At 41.2% G+C, this 19,573-nt stretch overlaps 1 protein-coding gene across 1 annotated transcript; it reads left to right on the top strand.

The window, feature by feature from the left end:
* Nucleotides 1–63: 63 nt before the first annotated feature.
* Nucleotides 64–18,730, top strand: DDX3X (DEAD-box helicase 3 X-linked). Its single transcript, XM_065860207.2, has 17 exons — nucleotides 64–238; nucleotides 2,810–2,867; nucleotides 3,930–3,980; nucleotides 9,125–9,248; nucleotides 10,452–10,592; nucleotides 10,683–10,782; nucleotides 11,399–11,534; nucleotides 11,961–12,046; nucleotides 12,672–12,770; nucleotides 12,846–13,006; nucleotides 13,206–13,350; nucleotides 13,458–13,602; nucleotides 13,924–14,105; nucleotides 14,196–14,313; nucleotides 14,756–14,912; nucleotides 15,739–15,866; nucleotides 16,199–18,730. The coding sequence occupies exons 1-17, from the start codon at nucleotides 194–196 to the stop codon at nucleotides 16,279–16,281; spliced, it is 1,959 nt and encodes a 652-aa protein (XP_065716279.1). The 5' UTR covers nucleotides 64–193; the 3' UTR covers nucleotides 16,282–18,730.
* The last annotated feature ends 843 nt before the right edge of the window (nucleotides 18,731–19,573 follow it).

The raw sequence follows: 19,573 nt of genomic DNA, 5'->3' as shown, positions 1-19,573 counted from the left end.
GGTAGCGTGCGCACTGAAGTCAGCGCGCGCCGGCGGGCAGGCGGGGACTATATAAAGGCCGGGGCCGAGGCGTGGGGGGGGCTCAGTCAGGAAAGCTATTCGTGCTGGACGAACGGCAGTCGCGGCGAGTTCCCAGCCGGGCAAATCTGAATTTCTCGAGGCGGAGCGGGACACCCCGAGACGATCTCTCGTTATGAGTCATGTGGCGGTGGAAAATGCCCTCAGTCTAGACCAGCAGGTGAGGGATGGGTCCCGGAATGCGGGCGGAGGGGAGGTGGTGCGGGAGGCCGCTCCGTTAACCGGAGGGTGGCGGCGGACGGGGTGGGAGGAGATGTGTGGGGGCGGCTGCGGGTGCGTGGGGCAAGGATGGGGAGAGGGCGAGTTGAGATTCCCAACCTGGGACTTGTTTGGCTCTCCGGCCCCCGGCGGCTGCGTCGTGATTTCCCCCTTTATCCCCACCGCGTTTTTTCGCCGGCAACCTTGCCCTTCCCTCTCTCCGTTCCAACTCCGCCGGTTTGTGGCGTAATCGGTTGTTGCGCAGTTTCCGCCGTGCGGCGGCTCCGCGCCGGGTTTCCTCCCGCGGGGGCGCGCCATCGCTGCGGCGGGGAGGGGTGGGGGTGGGGGGGTAGCGCGGGAAGGACGAGGCCACCGCTGCCGCCCGGGCGGCCGACCCGGGATCTGCGCCTGCTCCTCCGGCCTCCTCGCCACGCTCCAGGCCCGGCTTTTGTGTGGCGACGATGGTAACGCTGGGTGCTGGGACCCCTGGCGGCGGCGGCGGGGAACGGCCGCGCGTGGAGGAGGGGGAGAGGAGGCGGAGGGAGCCGGGGGTGGGTAGGGGGAGGAGGAGGGAGAAAGGCACGATAAATGGCAGCCATTGTGCCTCTGAGGGGGCGAGGCGGGGAATGGGGGAGGACGACGCTTTGTGTTGGCGCCCCCTTCCCCGGGGAAGAGGCTGGGGGAGGGGGCGCTGGCGGCTACCGCCTTTGTTCGAGCTGCGTCAGCGGAGCCCGGCAGCAGCGTTTCCCGCTCTTGGCTCCGGTGCCGCTGGGCCCCGGTGACGCAGTTGGGCCTGGATGAGGAGCGCTTCAGCCGGCGCGTGTCCGGACGGCTCCCGGGCTCGCGTTCTTGTTGTTCTTCCTTTTTTTTTCCTTCCGCCCCCTCTTTCCCCCCCCCCCTTTATTTTTTTTTCCCTCTCGTTTTCCTCCTGCGTCTTCACCCCCCCGGCTGGGCGGAGTCAAGGCGCAGGCCCCTGCCTAGTGGGCAGGATAGTTATCTAATCCTAGGGGAAGGGGATTGCGGGAAAGGACCTCTAGGGTTGTAGCGAGGTCCAGGGCGGGCAGCTGGCGTGGCAGCCCGCGTCCTCGGCGGCCCGTAGCCTTCGGCCGGCCCGCTGCTCTGCGAGGCTCCGGCGAAGTAGGTCAGGGAACCGCTCCCCTCCCCCACCCACCACCGCTTTTTCTCCCCCCCCCCCCCCCCCCCGCAAGAGATAGCACGTGACGGGTGCCGGCTGCCGGATTAGCTGGGCGGCTGCGGCTGCTCCCTGCTGCGCCGAAAATCCCAACCCGCAGTGCCGGCTGCACCGCCGCACTGAGATGGCGGCCGCGTCCGCCTTAGTCGCTGCGCCATCTCCGGATTTGGCAAGTGTTGCCCCCCACGGTAGTGACAGTGGGGGTCCAGTGTGAGGAGATTATGCAGCACTTCTGTTGACTGCCCATGGAGACGCACTTTTACCTAGTAGATAAGTCTTAGGGGTTTACTGTACAAATAAAAACAAGTCTTATGTTGATGCTTGGCATCAGCTGAAGAGATCAGGTTTTAAGTAGTAGCTTTAAAGAAAAAGATACGAGGCCTGATATGGGAAAGTATTTCAGAAATCTACATGTCTTAAATGGCAGTGTGCACAACTGAACATCTGAAAGGACAGTGCATTGAGATATTTGAATTGATTTGGGTCGTATTGGAAGACATTTTTGTGCAGTTGGTCTTGCACATAATTTAATTGTATTTAAACATACCTTATTTTCCCAAGAAAAGTTCCTAATCTTGTTCTGTAGACAAACAACTATAATAAGCTGGTGCTTCAGCTTAGTGTGTTGTCCACTGTCTTCTGCTGAAATGAGTCCATATTATGTTTGACCTCAAACATTTGGGTTATGTGCTAGTAGTGCCCGAACTGAAACACCTTTTGGTAGATCTTAGTGTGAGACTGAAGGCTGCAAATGAAGTTTTAGAAAAGCAAAAAAAAAAATCTGTTTGCCCAAGTAATTGTAGGAAGAAGTTACGTGATATTGTGTGAACAGTAGCTGCCTCAGACATGAAGAATATAATATGTCAGTGGTGTTAATGCAGTCTAAAGAAATAGCTTGGTCTCTGCAAGTGAAGTGCCCCGCTGAATTGGAATTATTTTGGTTGTAGTGTCTGTAGACCTTAAAGAACAAAAAATTGCCATTGATCTGACTGGGAATGCATTTGAATGGGCTGAAAGACTATTAAAAATAGCTGTTAAGCTTTAATGTAGTGTGTGAAGCAGACATCTGGTATTTGATTTGGTGGGTTTAAAGTACTCTTCTGGCCCTGCTGGTGGTATGATGCATGTTTATTGGTGAATAGGAAGACACTTCAAGATGGTATGGCCTTGAGTACTAGAGTTTTGGTGGTTCTCCTATAAACAAATGTTCTTGCTATAAACATCACTCCAGCAATAACTTGCCACAATAGTGCTTGATCTTGATCGGCAAAAGGGCTTTTTTGTATCTTAGAATGAATTAATAATATAACATGTTGATACTTGCTTTATTTTTTTTCCTAGTTTTCTGGTCTAGACTTGAATTCCTCAGACTCTCAAAGTGAAGGAAGCTCTTCAAGCAGTAAGTACATGCAAGTTCTCAATATTACAGAGTTCAGAAATACGGGTTTTGTAGCTGTGAAAAGTAATTTCTGAAGCAGAGACTTGCAGAGGTTGATGGGGAAGTTGAGGAGGTTACTAGTTATGCCTACTTTGCAAATGCCATATACTTTAGATAGGAGCACTTAACTTAGAAGTAGAATGGCTTGCATAAATTTAAGTACTTAACTAACTTGAGAAAACTTAGTGTTCTAATTTTGTGCCTAGATTTTCTGTTGCCTGTAGTCAGACAACTTAGGCCCCTGATTGTAGTAGCAGTATGATGATCTGTTTTCTCTAAACATCCAGCTAGGGTTGAAATCTTTGGAGATAAAACTTCTAACAATCAACTGTACTAATTCTAATTCATTGAATGGAAGCTGCATTCTGTTGACATGCAAGGCCTAAATACATTAGGAAAAGGGGAATCTTTCAGGAATTGACATTCAGCTTGTGCCTGGTATATTCTGATTAACGTTGCTTAGCAGACAGGTGCTTCTGGATTGTAAACGAAGAATTGTATTCAGAGGCAATTACATGTGGGTTCTGGTTTGATCTGAGCTGAACTGATAGGGGTGGTTGAATTTAAGAAGGAAAAATACTGGCAGTAGTAATACAGTGAGTGCTAGTACTTGAGAGACCCTGAAAATCCTAAGTGGCTCAAATATCTGACACCAGCTTAAGCCTTAATGAGTTCTAGGAAGACCGGCTTTCGTCATAGACGCTGTAACATGCGTAGATGGCATGTATGACTTGGTCAAAGAAATAGCAAGACATCTGTGCCTTTGGGGGGGAAAAAAAGGCAGCTGTTTAAATAAGTATACAAGAACTTAATCTTCACTGCCTCAGTCTTCTGAGAGAAGGATTTAAGAGCTGTATTAAAGGACTCTTGTTTAAAGACATTGTAAGAGGTCTCAAAGCTTGTGAAGAAAACAATTTTTTTTCCAAGCGAAAGCTGTTGTTGGAAGGACTGGTATTTCAAAAGGTGCTAATGCTGCAATCTCCTAACACTACCTCACTGCCTTTTTTTTTTTTTGTCCTTTAGAAGGCAGATACATTCCTCCTCACTTGCGCAACAGGGAAGCTTCAAAACAGGGTATGTATCAGAAATACAGTGGCAATGGTTGTAACTGGTTCTTGGTCTCCTTCTGAATCTCAAGGAACAGACTCTTAAAGGCTTTCGTAGTACTGTTAGAGGTGGTTGTACAGACCCCTTGACTATTCTGTACAAAACACTGCAACTCCTAGTGTGCTATTCTTTGTTCCTTTACCAGGTGATAGTCTAAGCTCAAGTTCAGCATCTGACTGACAAAATACCTTCCATGTCTCCTTAAGCAATTAACTGTGACTGAAGCAAGATGAAGTCTCCCATCTTAAATGACTAGCACTGTAATCTTGAGAATCAATTTTCATGGTTTTTGGGAGTACTGTTTTTGTTAGTGACTGTGATGTGGAACTTAGAATTGTACAAACATTTTGGTTGGAAGAGACCCTTAAGATTGAGTCCAACTGAACTTACAGTAACCAATTTTTTAATGAGCAAATAGCACAGTTTCACTTTGTAGATGAATTCCACAACTGGCTCTTAAGTAGGGAGCATGAGAAACAAAACAGATTGTCATTGTTTAGTTTTTTGTAGTTTTTATGGAAAGTCCACAAGAGTAATTGCAGAAGGAAATGCATGATCCTGGTGCATGAAATATGTGATGGATACAAATCATAGAGTTACACAGGGGTTTTGTGCTGAGAAATGGCCTTTATATCTTGCACTTGGTTTTCTAAACAAAACATGATAAAAACCTTTCTGGAGTTTTTCAGTGAAGTGAATCATGACCTTTATTTGTAAGATGGAGATTGCAGATGCTGCAGTATGTGTTACCATGTCTAATGGCTTCTTTACTTAAAAAGAGAAAACATTTCCTCTAACACATACTGGAATGGAGGAACTAAAATACTATGCTATGCTACAACTTAAGGAGTTGAAGTTTTATACTATTGGAGGACTTAAATCCCATCTCTTTCTAAAGCAGTGACTTTCACAGATTCTATTTTCAATACTGTAAGAAGGCTCCATTAGGAGTGGGTGGGAGGAGAATATTAAAATTGTTGCTGATATGTCATAGTGCTTTTGTGTTATGTACTTTTAAATACGACTAGATAAAAAAATGTTCCACCCTAGTTCTGTGCCATTTGAAGAAACCGATCACTCTGATTTGTCTTGCCTTTTCATGTGTCCAAGCTATTGTGGTGTATTTGTTTGCTGCCTTTTTTTTTTCCTCCCCTAAAGAAAGCATGGTGTGAAGCACCAAATGATGAACAGCATGTTAGGAGAGCTGAATGTTTTGGGGAAAGTAGAGCAGCTGGTGGGCAGCTTAGTGCTCTTGACAGAGTCTCCTTAGCCTCAAATGTTGAGCAGTCTTTCAAGAAATCGACTAGGCAAACCTGGGAGAAGTGTGCAGGTTTCACAAAAGCAGGACAGAACTTGGCTTGTGGACATTGGTTGTTTGTAGATTTCCTTTCGCTATATAATAATTTATACCGAAGTACAGTACAATCTTTGGGGATATTTGATATGAAGGGATACTTAGTCTTAATGTTGGGTTCATATTATGACCTGTTGCATATAGGACTGTCACTGTCTGCAAGATAGAATTCAAACATGAAAATGTGCATGCAATGATGTATGACTTTCTGGAGGCTTCAAGTGTCCCCTTGCAAAAAGGTAAACAAGTCATGAAACTTAAGCTTGACACATGACTTCTTCAATTAATAGAACATAGGCTGCCAACTTCCCTTGGTAAACCGAAGCTTTCAGAACTTCCTTTTAGCCTGGTTGAGTCCTCTATCACTGGACTCATGGCTCCTGTGACAAAGTTTATGACTGCTAAATGAAAAAGCTACTGTTGCAGTTCATGCCCCCAGCTGATAAAGTGAATATTGTTAGTACAGCGATGTAAAGCTATTTTATAGGATTATTTGAAGTCTGTTAACACAGTTGTGCTTTGATAAAAGTAGTGTTTGTTTCTGTTATTTACAACTAGATTAATGTTTGCTTCTTTGGCTGTTTTGAAGCTGTTCTGTATATTTTTCTGTTCCTTGGAATCTTTAGCAACAGATTTTTTTTCAAAGTGTACATGTTAGCAAGCAACAGCCAAAAGAAACCTTGGATGACAGTGGCATTTGACCATATAACAAAACTCTTGAGCTGCTTTACAAGTGTAGTAACATCAAAAACTCTTGATGCAGCTTTACAAGTGTAGTAACCTGATAAAATTTCCATTGATGTAAAAATCAGATTATGTGGTAGGACTGGATTTCAGTAATCCAGTGCAGTTGTCTTGCTCACGTACCATGACCTTGTGGACTTCTGTGATTAATTAGCTTACTGCATTCAGAAACTTTCAAAAAGAAAAAACACTTTTTTTCTCCTGTGTGTGTTTTTCCATTAGGTATCATCTAGAAAAAAGTAGTGTATAGTTTCTAACTTGGGGTTCTCTCCTTCCAGTTCATGATTGTATAGTAATTCATAGATACTATTAAAGTTGTGCAATGGACTTACTGACAGCTAAGTAAGAAATTGCTTAAGGCAGTGGACTTAATTTAAAAATATCTGTTCTTTTTGTTCATGAAGAACTGAGCATCTTAATAATTTCGACAGAGGAAGCATGCTAAGGGATCTGGAACATTAATGTTTAAAACTCCTACAGTGTTTTCTTCAGCTTAGTCATTCCATACACCTGTAGATCTGTCCTTATAATACTAATGTGTTTGTTTTGTATGTGGGAACAAAACAGTACAGAACTGCAGGAAATAAGAAAATGTGGAAAAACATGTCCTTAGGTTACTTAATGGCAATTCTGTTTTTCATCTTTTCAAGCTGCAGTATATGGAGCTCAGTGTGTAGGGCTGCCTGGTCTGAAGTGTGCTTGACTTAATAATGGCAAAGCTTGTTGTCATGTCCTGAAAGCTGCTCTTGGATATTTAAAGGCTAGTCTGATGCATACTAGACCAACGAGTAGATGTTAGAACTTAAGGGTCTTTTCTAACCTAAAGGATTTTGTGTTTTTTAACTATTTTCCCTGTATGTAAAAATCTGATGGTTACCGCTGCATGTGGGAGCTTCTCAAGGAAGCTGACAAGGATTAGTGTTAGAGCATTATAAAATGCAAGTTAAAATGCTGATTGAGGAGAAGCATTGACAATTCTACCACTCTTCATAGGTGCAAGAAGTACAAAATTGTTCTGGAAGTTCAGACATCAGCCTTTGAGAAATATGTGCTGGATGGAATCTATATATGTTTTTACAAAAGAAAGCTTTAGTGTTTTAAGGGATTTCCTAATAACTATTGCATTGTCCCATGATTATTCACTTCAGATAAGTCAGTGTGATCCTCTATAGGTTGTGTCACTGACCTCGATTTTCATTTGCCTTGTGTTCTAAATCATGATGATGCCTTCTGCTAGCTGGTTACTTATAACTGACTTCTATGGGCTATGCATTTGTTAAAAACTTGGTTTAGAAGTTGCACTACCTTAAAAAAAACATGGCAGGGTACCAGCTTCAGAAACTACTGTAGTGACAAGCTAGATGAGTAAGCTATTTGAAGTATAAAATTTTTACTCCTTTCTGGAACTTTTCAGAATTGGTAGAAGATCTTAATATAGTGCAGAGTCAGCCCACTTTTTTCACTAATGAGGGACAGTATCTATCTGAAGATGGCTCTGTCAGTACCACTGCTGTTAGATCTTGGCAGGATGACATAACCCAGTATCTTTAGTGTGGTTTGAAAGCTACTCATACTGAAATCTGGGGTTAGATGACTTCTAAACAAGCTGCAAATAACTTTCTCATTAATTAATGAAGTGGTTATGATATTCCTGATCTTTTGTCATCTGTCTGTATGAAGTTAATTTATCCTTAAGGACTAAAGTTAGGTAAAGCACTTGGGAGGTCTTGAAGCAAACCATAATTCTGTCTGCTAATAAACTTCATGTATTATTTTACTGTTTGTTTTGGTTAGCCAGACCAAATGAGTTCTAGTTATCATAGTAGGTTTTAAAGTTCCCTTGTGACTTGCACATGTTTAGATACTGGATTCTGGGGAGTAGAATTTCTTACTTTAAAAAAGGGTTTGAGAGGAGGGGAATGGTGCTCTCCAGAGAACATCTAACAAGGGAGGCTGATGGTTGTAGTAAAGCATTTTCAGAGTGATAGGGCCTATAACAACAATTTTGTTTCTCAGTTGCTTTTTTTTTTTTTCTTCCTAGTGCGTAGATCTTGACTGAGTTTGTGCTGTGGAGCTGGCAAAAACATGCTCACTAATAGGAGTGACATGATTTATGTAGTTATTTCACTTGTTCTCTGCCAGAATCCCATGGCTGAGCCTCTGGTTGGGTCATACTTTAAACTTGTAAAGGTTGGAGCTAGATGAAAACTTTAAAGTTCATAGGCTAGTACCAAAGTAGTGTTGTACCAAGGCACTGTTTACTGCTCTGTGTTTCTGCCTACCTCCCAGGCGCTAGTAGCTGAACAAAAATAAGGCTTTTTACTTTGTAGTGTTGGCAAGATTATTTACTTCCTATTCTACTTGATCCTTTTTCTTGGATTTAACATACCTAAGTAGGCACATATGTGTATGTAGGTGTAAAAGGACTGTTGAAGAATGTAACTGATTCTGAAGAATTTCATATGCCTTATTTCTGCATGGTGCTGTTAATTTGTATTAGTTCATGTCAATCCCATTGTTCTATTTACTTGCAGTATGACAAGACATTTTTACTTCCACGTGGATTTCTAATGCAAGAGCTAATACCATTTATTAAACTGCACTGGAGGCTTCATTAAACTTAAAAAAATCCAATGCATCGTCAAGGATTTGTGTGAAATTAAAGGGATAATATAAACTGGAGTTGACAACACTAAGTGTCTTAATGTTTCTTCTGGTACTGGTCTTTCCAGATTAGGCCAGGTAAATATTAGCACCAAGGCAGGTGTAGTGTTTTCAAAAAAGAATGTGCTTGTATGTTAGTTTAAGGGGTTTCAGCAAGTTTGATGGGCAGTGGGAAATGTTTAGGCCCTGTTTGAGTGAGTCTTAACATCTCTACATCTTCCATTCTTGATGAACTGCCTGCTTTTCAATCCTGTAGACCTTCCAGGGAAGACTTCCTGGACAGCACTTATTTTTTTCTTGTAAAAGCCTAGACCATGCAGTGTATGGCTAAAATATTGTTCTCTTCTAGGTTTTGATAGTGGTGGCTGGAGTTCTAGCAGAGACAAGGATGCATACAGCAGTTTTGGTGCACGGTCTGACCGTGGACCAAAACCAAGTTTCTTTGACCGTGGAAATGGATCACGAGGAGGAAGGCAAGTACTTATTTGTCTGGGTGGTATGTACAAAGTCTGTCTCAGTTCTAGTAGTGCATCTGTGATCTATGTTAAAATTGGAGTTGTAGGTGTGAACAACAGGAGAGGATAGGAGGAACCTGGGAGGGGAGGAGTGAGAGAGAGAACCTTACTTCTAAAGCTACACAAGTTCAAGGATGGGAGACATGCATGTGTTGAAAAATGTGCCCTGTAGTCTGCCACCAGCCACTCACTGCAGCTGTAATGACTTGCTGACTTAAATATTTCACTGAAAAAGTCCTAGGTGGGTGGCTGCTTTCAGAAAAATCATGAAGAGCTGTTGGGAGCACATGAAATATGTCAAAACGGATTTATTTTTTTTTAAATTTCAATATTTTTTTCTTGTTTAAAAAGTGTAGTTAATAAAACTGGGTGAGACTCTTGCAGGTTCTCTGCCTTACTTGATCAGTCTTACACACATCATGCGTTGTATGCACAAGTGTGGTGAGAGTGACCTTTATCGACTAGTAAAGCTGACGCTAGTCCTGTGTCCAGACTTTTCTCAAACATGATTTACCAGACCAAAAACTAAACAGTTGAGGTAAGGACTTCTTCCACCTTCTTTCCAAGTCAGTAATACAGGTGAGCTCCCTCTTTATAAATAATAACAATGTGACATGTAATTGAGGTATTCAGGTTGGTCACATGTGTAGTGGGGGAGTAGGGGAACAAATTACAGCACTTGAGGGTTTTGTGTGGACTTGGAGATCTGTGTAAAATGAGGCACAGAGAAAGGAGGGAGTACCAAACAACATTGCCTAGGAGGTTTAAGTGGAGCTCCTTAGAAAAAATGTGAAAGACTGAACAACTTAAATTGTAACCCAGCTGGAAGATGACTGGCTCTTTACATTCGTTACACTTGACCAAATAAAATCTTGATGCAAAGTTCAGCGTGTTAAGCTGAACCAAGCTGCTAAATCGTGACAAACTCTCCTGTCTATACCGTGGAAGAACATGACCTAGTATGATGGCTGGGACTAAACTCACTTGAATTGGTAGGTCAACAAGCAAGTGCAGATGATCTGATGTCTTGAATTCTTCTACGGTTGTATGTGTAATACACAGCACGCATGCTGCTAGATTATTATAGCTTTACTGTTGCATGTAAAAAAAAAAAAATCCTGTTACCCAGGAGTGGTGGCCTGATATTCTTGCTGTATTTAGATATGAAGAGCGTGGAAGAGGTGGTGACTATGATAGGAGTGGCTTTGGTAGATTTGACCGTGGTGGGAATAGCCGCTGGTCTGACAAATCAGATGAAGATGACTGGTCAAAGCCTCTTCCCCCAAGTGAACGCCTGGAACAGTAAGTAATGGCATAGCATAAATTCACATGATGGGGTCAGTTGATAAATCCAGCAAGTAAAATGTGTGGGTTTTTTTTTTTCGTTTTTAGGGAGCTCTTTTCAGGAAGCAATACTGGCATTAACTTTGAGAAATATGATGACATTCCTGTTGAAGCAACAGGCAGCAACTGTCCTCCACATATTGAAAGTGTAAGTTTTGTGTGTGTGTGTGTGTGTGTGTGTGTGTGTGTGTGTGTGTGTGTGTTTTAAATCTGTTTCATGATGTGTATAATAGTGACTGGTTTGCCTGTGAAACTTGGTGTCATACTGTCTTAAGTTTAGGGAGGAAAGGAAACACTCTATTGCCTCTCTACAGCGGAGCTGTTTTGCAGAGGAGGGTGGCATATGATGAACTAAGACATGGGAGAAGTTGTGTGAGCTTGTTTGGCTAACACCTGTAGCTCACTTAACTATGTGGCTGATCTTTAAACTTGGAAAGAAGTAGAAGTGCTTGGAGGTACTGGTTTGTTGGAGCACCTGCTTAAGCATAGGCATTGTGTCATGCTAAGCATAGTATGTTACTGTGTGTAGTCTGTGCTTCAGGCTTGACTGGCTTTTGAAGAATCACTTGCGTGACTGGACTGAGTACATATCAGACTCCTGGTAACTAGCTCCTGAGTATCTGTAGAGTTAATAAGCTAGTTGCCTAGGAAGAGATGAAACAAAAGCTATTTTACCTGTGACTTCTTAGACTGAATGGTATGTTCCGTGGTGGTTGAAGGGAAGGATCCCCTTCTGACTCTCTTGAAATGTAAATTTCTTGCAGTTCAGTGATGTTGACATGGGAGAAATTATTATGGGAAACATTGAGCTCACACGTTACACCCGTCCTACTCCAGTCCAGAAGCATGCAATACCTATTATTAAAGAAAAGAGAGACTTGATGGCCTGTGCTCAGACAGGTAAGTTAGTAAATGTTTACTCTTAGTCCGTCTCAGTAGGAGTAGGGTCTTGTATTCCTCAAGCTGCTGCTAAGAGGTCTGTAAGGTAGTACAACTTCCTGTTCAGAGTATACTGAAATACCTGCAATTTTGAAAATTAATGAACATTAGAGTCTTGCCACCACTTTAGATGTGGCTTTACTGGATTTAATGTTTCCTCAGAAATATTCAGGGCTTAAATTGTATTTGCCTCAGGGTTTTGTGGTGCTTAGTGATAAGTCTTCCATAGATTACTGGCTAAGGAGTGCACTCCAATGGCATAGGTAGTGTGTATATACTAGTGCAGATGTTACTGGGAGTATGCTGGTGATACAGGATTAATGCTGTAGTTGACAGTACGGTACTTTTGAAAATAACTGTTAATAATACTGAATTGTGTCCTAATAGGGTCTGGGAAAACAGCTGCGTTTCTTCTGCCAATACTGAGCCAGATCTACGCAGATGGCCCTGGTGATGCATTGAGAGCTATGAGGGTAAGTATTCAAGTACCTAGTCCTGGGAAAGCAATGGCCAGTTTGTGTTCTTGTGCTGTATGCAGATTTCTGTTATTAAACATAATAGTTGGGCTTAAATGTTACTGTTATTTTGGGTACGACAGACAAACTTCTCAACTTCTGGAAGACTAGAGCTATTTCCCTTGAAAAATACAGGCTGTAGGACTTTTTTTTTCCTGTGGAAAGAATTGATACACATAACTGTCTAGATAAGAGAGTGTTTTCAAGTGGCTTTTGTTGTTGTATAAGCTTTAAAGACACATTTCTTGCTACAAAAAAAGCTACTTGGTTACACATGTCTGTGTTGTTGTGATGTTAGAAAGTAACAGTTCTTATGACCTATTTCTTTGCTGCATAAGTTATGGATGACAGTGTAGGTTATAGACTGAGGTTGTACAGCTGTTAACGTATTAACCAACAGCTGAATCTTGGGTACCGTGGTGCAGTAGAGTCTTGAGATGCAACACTTAACATGGCTGAGAGCCATCTTGTTTTTTCTTTCTTGTTAAGACAGACTCAGTGACCTGTTTTCAATATTGCATAAAGTATCTGTTAGAATCCTGCTTGTATTTCTGTACTCATTTGAAATACTGTTTTTCTTCAGGAGAACGGAAGGTATGGGCGCCGTAAGCAATACCCAATCTCACTGGTCTTGGCTCCCACCAGAGAATTGGCTGTGCAGATCTATGAGGAAGCCAGAAAGGTATGTCTAGGAGTTCATAATTATAAAATAGCTTAGGTATGGTTTTTCTTGAAGCTAATTTACTTTGTTTTATAGTTTGCATACCGTTCCAGAGTTCGTCCCTGTGTTGTGTATGGTGGTGCAGACATTGGTCAGCAGATTCGTGACTTGGAACGTGGATGTCACTTGCTTGTAGCAACTCCAGGACGGCTGGTTGATATGATGGAGAGGGGGAAGATTGGACTGGATTTCTGCAAGTAAGTAAAGTGTTTTTATCAATATGGTAATGACTTGACAGCTGTGCCTTCTAAAGTGAGATCTAGAGTTAATGGCACTTAAGTTCTAGCTTTGAAACTGTGTAAACATCTAGTCAAGAACTTGTAGTCTAGTGTCTGTGCTGGTGTACAGCTTAAATAAAAGAGCTCTGAAGAATAACCTTTCTTTATTGCTGTTTAGGTACCTGGTGCTTGATGAAGCTGACAGAATGCTTGATATGGGGTTTGAACCTCAAATTCGTCGAATTGTTGAACAAGATACTATGCCACCAAAGGGGGTTCGTCATACCATGATGTTCAGTGCTACTTTCCCCAAGGAAATCCAGGTACTTTACAGAAGTTCAAATATTTTAACGGTTTATAGGCCTAAATTGCATCTGTGGAACGGGAAAAAAAAGTACTGTTCTGACATTTCCTTTATTCAATTTTTTAGATGCTTGCTCGTGACTTCCTTGATGAATATATCTTTCTGGCTGTTGGCAGAGTAGGTTCTACTTCTGAGAACATCACACAGAAAGTAGTATGGGTGGAAGAGTCAGACAAACGATCATTTCTGCTTGACCTGCTAAATGCCACAGGTAAAGACCAGTTTCAGATAAAACAAATAAAGCAAAATTCAGATGAGGCAAATCTAATGATTCTAGTAATAAGTACTTCTATGGAATGGGTGAATTAAATGGTATTTCCTTAATGTGCAGTGATGCATTCCACTGACGAAGTGTCAGGTTTAAGTTGATGCAAGTTCTTATTGTAATATAAAATGGGAAGTCTCCAGTGTCTTCAGATTAGAATAAGCAAGAGCAGAAGACTGAAATTGCCTTTACCAAGTGTTGTAGCCAAGTAAATGTTAGTGCAGTTTTTTATTTTTTTCTGCTAACCTATGCTTTAATTGCTACTAGGCAAGGATTCTTTGACTTTGGTGTTCGTGGAAACTAAAAAGGGTGCAGATGCTCTTGAGGACTTCTTGTATCATGAAGGATATGCCTGTACAAGTATACATGGAGATCGCTCTCAAAGAGACAGAGAAGAAGCGCTGCACCAATTCCGTTCGGGCAAGAGCCCAATTCTTGTTGCCACAGCAGTAAGTGAAATCTGTAAAGTTTGAGGCATTAAGCGTATTACTTGGTCTGTGGAATTCTACTGAGATTTGGTTCAATCCTTTAACCCCTAGGTAGCAGCAAGAGGACTGGATATCTCAAATGTAAAGCATGTCATAAACTTTGACTTGCCAAGTGATATTGAAGAGTATGTACACCGTATTGGTCGTACAGGCCGTGTAGGAAACCTTGGTAAGTATCTAGAATGTTTTGTAGACATTAATTCATACCCAAGTTGATAAAAAGTATAGTAATGACTAAGTAGCAAATTGCAACTAAGTACTCAAGGGAAGCCTGTGTGGTGCCCCCTGTGACCAGAAGCTTGTTCACTGCTGTCTAGTCACTGTGGAAGGTAACACATTTCTTAGGCTAGTGCTTGTGTTGCTGTTAAAAAACTCTCGTACCACATGTAAACTTGGTATGTTTTGTCTGTCGGTAGAAAGCCAGAGTGTTTTTCTTACTAGCTGTGGTGGAGTAATGATCTTAAACAGCTTTCTGGTTGATGTAATTCTAGTGTTCTCAAGCTTGGCTGTAAGGAAAATGATCTTGTGTCTGTCACAGCTGCAAGTGGAGTGGGTTTAAGTACTGTAATGTATTTGCTTTGTGTGGGGCTAAAACTGAACATTTACTCTAGGTCTTGCCACCTCATTCTTCAATGAGAGAAACATAAACATTACCAAGGACTTGCTTGATCTTCTTGTTGAGGCTAAGCAAGAAGTACCATCTTGGCTGGAAAACATGGCTTATGAACAGCATCACAAAGGAGGTGGCAGCCGTGGGAGATCTAAGAGGTAATGGTCACAGCTTTGGTTAAAGGTACACTTAATCCATTGTGAGAGGCAGTTCTGTGACTTGCTTTCATTCTATATAGATAAACTAGCGCAGTATAAACTGAGTTAGGTGCATCAGAAGGTGAGTTTAGTGTCTGTTCTAGCTTGTCATAAGGCAATTAACCCATAAGACTTTTCTACTCTTAAACAGCTAGATATAGCCACAATAGAAGGACATCTAGCAAAAATTACTTTAGAACTCTGTGAAAGCACTTAAACGCTAGAAACTCATACCTATGTGTGCCAGAGATGTACCTTAAGCAACTGTTTTGGTGTTTAGGAGAAGGTAACATATGGCTGCTGACAAAATAGGAAAGGTATGAGACTTCGACTGCAGGTGTGAGGCCACTTGTAAAATGATTTTGCGATGGAAACCTAAAATACTTTATAAACTGGTAATACAAAGTGATGTTTAATGGCTTAAAGGGATGGGAGGAGAAAAAAGGCTTTCTTGTAGTGTGATTAACATGATATGGCCACATGAATTGTAGTTGTTTTAGTGTGTGGTTTTTTTCCTTCAGAAGTATGCTAGATTAAATAGTTCTTAGGGTGATGTTGAACTTGCCATGTCACACTGCTTGAATAGTAAATTTCATGGAATACTAAATGTTCCTTTGCTGTCTTGAATGCCCTTTCCAGATAGCATTGGGATGCTTGTAAAGTGTGCTGCGCTCAACACTCTCACTAGTTGTTCAGAAGCCAAGTTGAAGAAATCTGGTGCTTGAATCTCAATGTCTGCAGTGCTTAAAACCACTGACTGAACTGTTTGTTTTCTTTCTCTATATAGCAGTAGATTCAGTGGAGGATTTGGTGCCAGAGACTACCGAACAAGTAGTGGTTCTGGCAGCAGTAGCTTTAGTAGCAGTCGATCAACCAGCAGCCGCAGTGGAGGAAGTGGCAGCAGAGGATTTGGAGGTAAGAAAAACTGGGCAGGCAGTGCTGGCAAATACAAATCCAGATCTAAAATGCTTGCTTATAATAAATTTTCTGGAGGTAATGTTTAATTGTGAGGTCAGCTGGTGCTCAGCATCCTTCTTGAGTCTAGGCTACCTCTCTTGGATTAGTTGCTATTTATCTTTTCCAGAATTTCAGTTTAATCTGTGTGTGCATTTGAGAGTACTTTTGGGTGGGTTTCCTTTAATAGACAGTAGATGGATGTTTTATATGTGCCTGGGGCCATTTTCTTGTTGTGCGGGTTCAAGTCTTTAGTGGGTTAATTAAGCATGACTTTCTTTTGCCTTTTGTAGGTGGTGGTTATGGAGGCTTCTACAACAGTGATGGCTATGGAGGAAACTATAACTCCCAGGGGGTTGACTGGTGGGGCAACTGAATCTGCTTGTGGCAGATATCCTACCAAAAAAGCTAATATGGAAACCACATGTAACTTAGCCAGACTATACCTTGTGTAGCTTCAAGAACTCGCAGTACATTACCAGCTGTGATTCTCCACTGAAATTTTTTTTAAGGGAGCTCAAGGTCACAAGATGGAAACAAAGGAACAAGTAGCCCTATCTCGAAGGTGGTTCTGAAGACTCTATTGCTGTAGTCAGGATTAACTCCCCTCCCACCCATTCCCACCCAGAAACTGCATTTATAATTTTGTGACTGAGGATCATTTGTTTGTTAATGTACTGTGCCTTTAACTTTAGACAACTTTTATTTTGATGTCCTGTTGGCTCAGTAATGCTCAAGATATCAATTGTTTTGACAAAATAAAAATTACTGAACTTGGGCTAAAATCAAACCTTGGCACACAGGTGTGATACAACTTAAACAGGAATCACTGATTCATCCATAATATTACAAAGAAAAACTTATGCGGTAGCCTGCATTAGGGCTTTTGGTATTTGCAGATTTGAAAAATAAAACATCTTGAAGCATATCAATGCAATTAGTTTCTAATGTGGCAAAACTGTACTAAGTTAAAGTTCTGATTTGCTCACTCTATCCTGGATAGGTACTTAGAACCTGATAGCCTTTAATAAGCCATTCCAGTCATGATGAAATGATGTATGGATACATGCATACATTAAAAGCACTGTTTTTGAAGTTAATGCAAGTAAATACAGCAATTCCTTTTTCAATATTTAGGCAGATCATTAATGTGAGCTAGCCAAATGTGGGCAGAACATTACAGGGAACGTTTAAAGGTCTGATAACTTGAAATAGTTTTTAGGAGAATTCATCTATTTAGACTTTTTAAAAATGCCTGCCATATGAAATTGAAATGGTAGAATGGCTGACCATGGCAGTGATTGGTCCTTCTTAAGGACCTGACTGAATTTTTGGTCTAATAACGCATGCTAGTGTTGATGTTTTTTGGTCAAGAGGGTATGAACGGGAAGAATTATGCAGCAGGCTTTATTTTAATGCAGATTCACATTACTCTGTTCAAGCTGCGTGGAGATGTTAAACTGGCTTACTGTAGACTTTGTAAAATGGCTCCAGAAGAGTAACAAACAAACGTGAGATCACAGAGGTTGGAAATGTACATAAACTGCACAAGGTTTCAATTCTGCTGTTAAAGTGCAGTTTTAGTCAGTTTTAGTTGCATAGGTTTCCATTGTATTTATAGTCTGTTTATGCTAAATCTGGCCAAAGATAAGTATTGTCCACCAGAAAAATGCCTCTGCCACTTGGAATTTCTGTGCTAACTTTGTGGCCAGACCAGTTAACAACTAATCTACAGTGGCATAGGAAAAAGGCAAAAATCTTCTAAAGTGCAATAGATTTTTTCAAGTGTATTGTGCCTTGTTCTAAAACTTTTATTAAGTAGGTGCACTTGACAGTATTGAGGTCATTTGTTATGGTGCTATTTCAAGTCTAGGTTTAGGCCCTTGTACATTTTGCCCATAACTTTTTACAAAATACTTCTTTTATTGCACATTCAGAGAATTTTATATATGTCTTGTGTGCGTGTCCTTAACTTCCAATCTTATTTTGTCTCTTGGAGATTGAACGCAGCTTGTTTAAGGAGAAGGAAATAGATTCTAAAACTTCTTTGGGACCACGGGAATGATAGCTGGGAAGAAAACTATTTGCACACGACAGATTTCTAGATACTTTTTGCTGCTAGTTTTGTGTAATATTTATTGAACATTTTTGACAAATATTTATTTTTGTAAGCCTAAAAGTGATTCTTTGAAAGTTTAAAGAAACTTGACCAAAAGACAGTACAAAAACACTGGCACTTGAATGTTGAATGTCACCGTATGCGTGAAATTATATATTTCGGGGTAGTGTGAGCTTTTAATGTTTAAGTCATATTAAACTCTTAAGTCAAATTAAGCAGACCCGGCATTGGCAGTGTAGCCATAACTTTATGATAGTAAAACAAAAATTGGCAACTTAAAATTAAACATGCCAAGGTTTTGATACACTTGTCTTAAGATATTAATGAAACACTTCTAAACACTGATGTGAAGTGTCCAGATTCTCAGATGTTTGTTGCGTGAGTTTTGTTTAGTTGTGTGGTTATTTTTTTTTTTTTTTTCAGTGAATGTCTGGCACATTGCAATCCTCAAACATGTGGTTATCTTTGTTGTATTGGCATAATCAGTGACTTGTGCATTTTAGCAAGTTTTCTCAGCCAGCAATATTTTCAGTTCAGATACACGGATTCAAAACATTATGCAAGAATGGATTTAAACTTGCTGAATGTGAAAATTGAACTTCAAGTCACTGTAGGTTTAGAATTGCTTATTGTATTAGTTTAGATGCTAGCACTGCATGTGCTGTGCATATTCTTGATTTTATTAAAATAAAAAAGTTGAACTGCACAGTCTTTTCATTTGTGAAGCGTCACTCTTCTGGTTTATGAGATCTGTAGCCCAAGTAGTCTCATTCAAGTGCAATTCTGGAAGCAGGTGAATCTAGTATGGGACACATCAGTGTGCTTATAAATGCCAGCTAGGCTCAGGGCAATAGCTGTAGCAACCTGTATGAGTTTACTAGAGAAGCTAACAAAGCAGATGTGGGACAGATAGGGAGACAATCTCGTTTGCTTTTTTCCGTATAGGTACCAAGTTTCACTGCAACAACATAATTAAAATATATTGAGCTCACACTTGGGCTTGATTCCTCAGCCATTTAATGTCGGGGACCTCATCTCACAGTTGTGCCTCTGGATTTAGCAAAGATGCTGTGCGGTAAACAGCTTTAATTTTCATGTGTTACTTGATTTGTTCCTAGGCAGCTTCACTGAAAACAAGTATGCAGTTCTGTGGGAAAAGTGCAGTACAATACCCTCCTCCCTCTCCTCCTCCAGAAAAAGCGTGCACCTTCTCCCCTTCAGTTAGCAAATGCATACCCACATTTCAGTTTTGACTATCTTCTAAAATGTACGCTATGGTATTGAGCTCTAATTAGAGTGGAATTGAGATTAAGTACTGGGAATATCCAAGGGGGTACAGTGAAAAGAATATGTTCAGATGTTTCCAGTCTTACCTGGAACTAGGCAGAAGCCTTGTGATCTAGAAAGAACCTAGATGTAAAGTTCTGTGCTGACATGACTGTAGAAACTCGTGAATTCTGGTGAGTAAGGGAGAGGGGAGAAAGGAATGCCTGGGAACTTGTGATGCATGGAAGTGTGCTGCAGGCACCAGTAAAGGTGTGATGTAGAA

This window comes from Patagioenas fasciata, chromosome 1 (assembly GCF_037038585.1).
Source record: "Patagioenas fasciata isolate bPatFas1 chromosome 1, bPatFas1.hap1, whole genome shotgun sequence".
Lineage (NCBI taxonomy): Eukaryota > Metazoa > Chordata > Aves > Columbiformes > Columbidae > Patagioenas > Patagioenas fasciata.
Note: the sequence above shows the minus strand (reverse complement) of the source record. Positions and strands in the feature narration are given on the sequence as shown.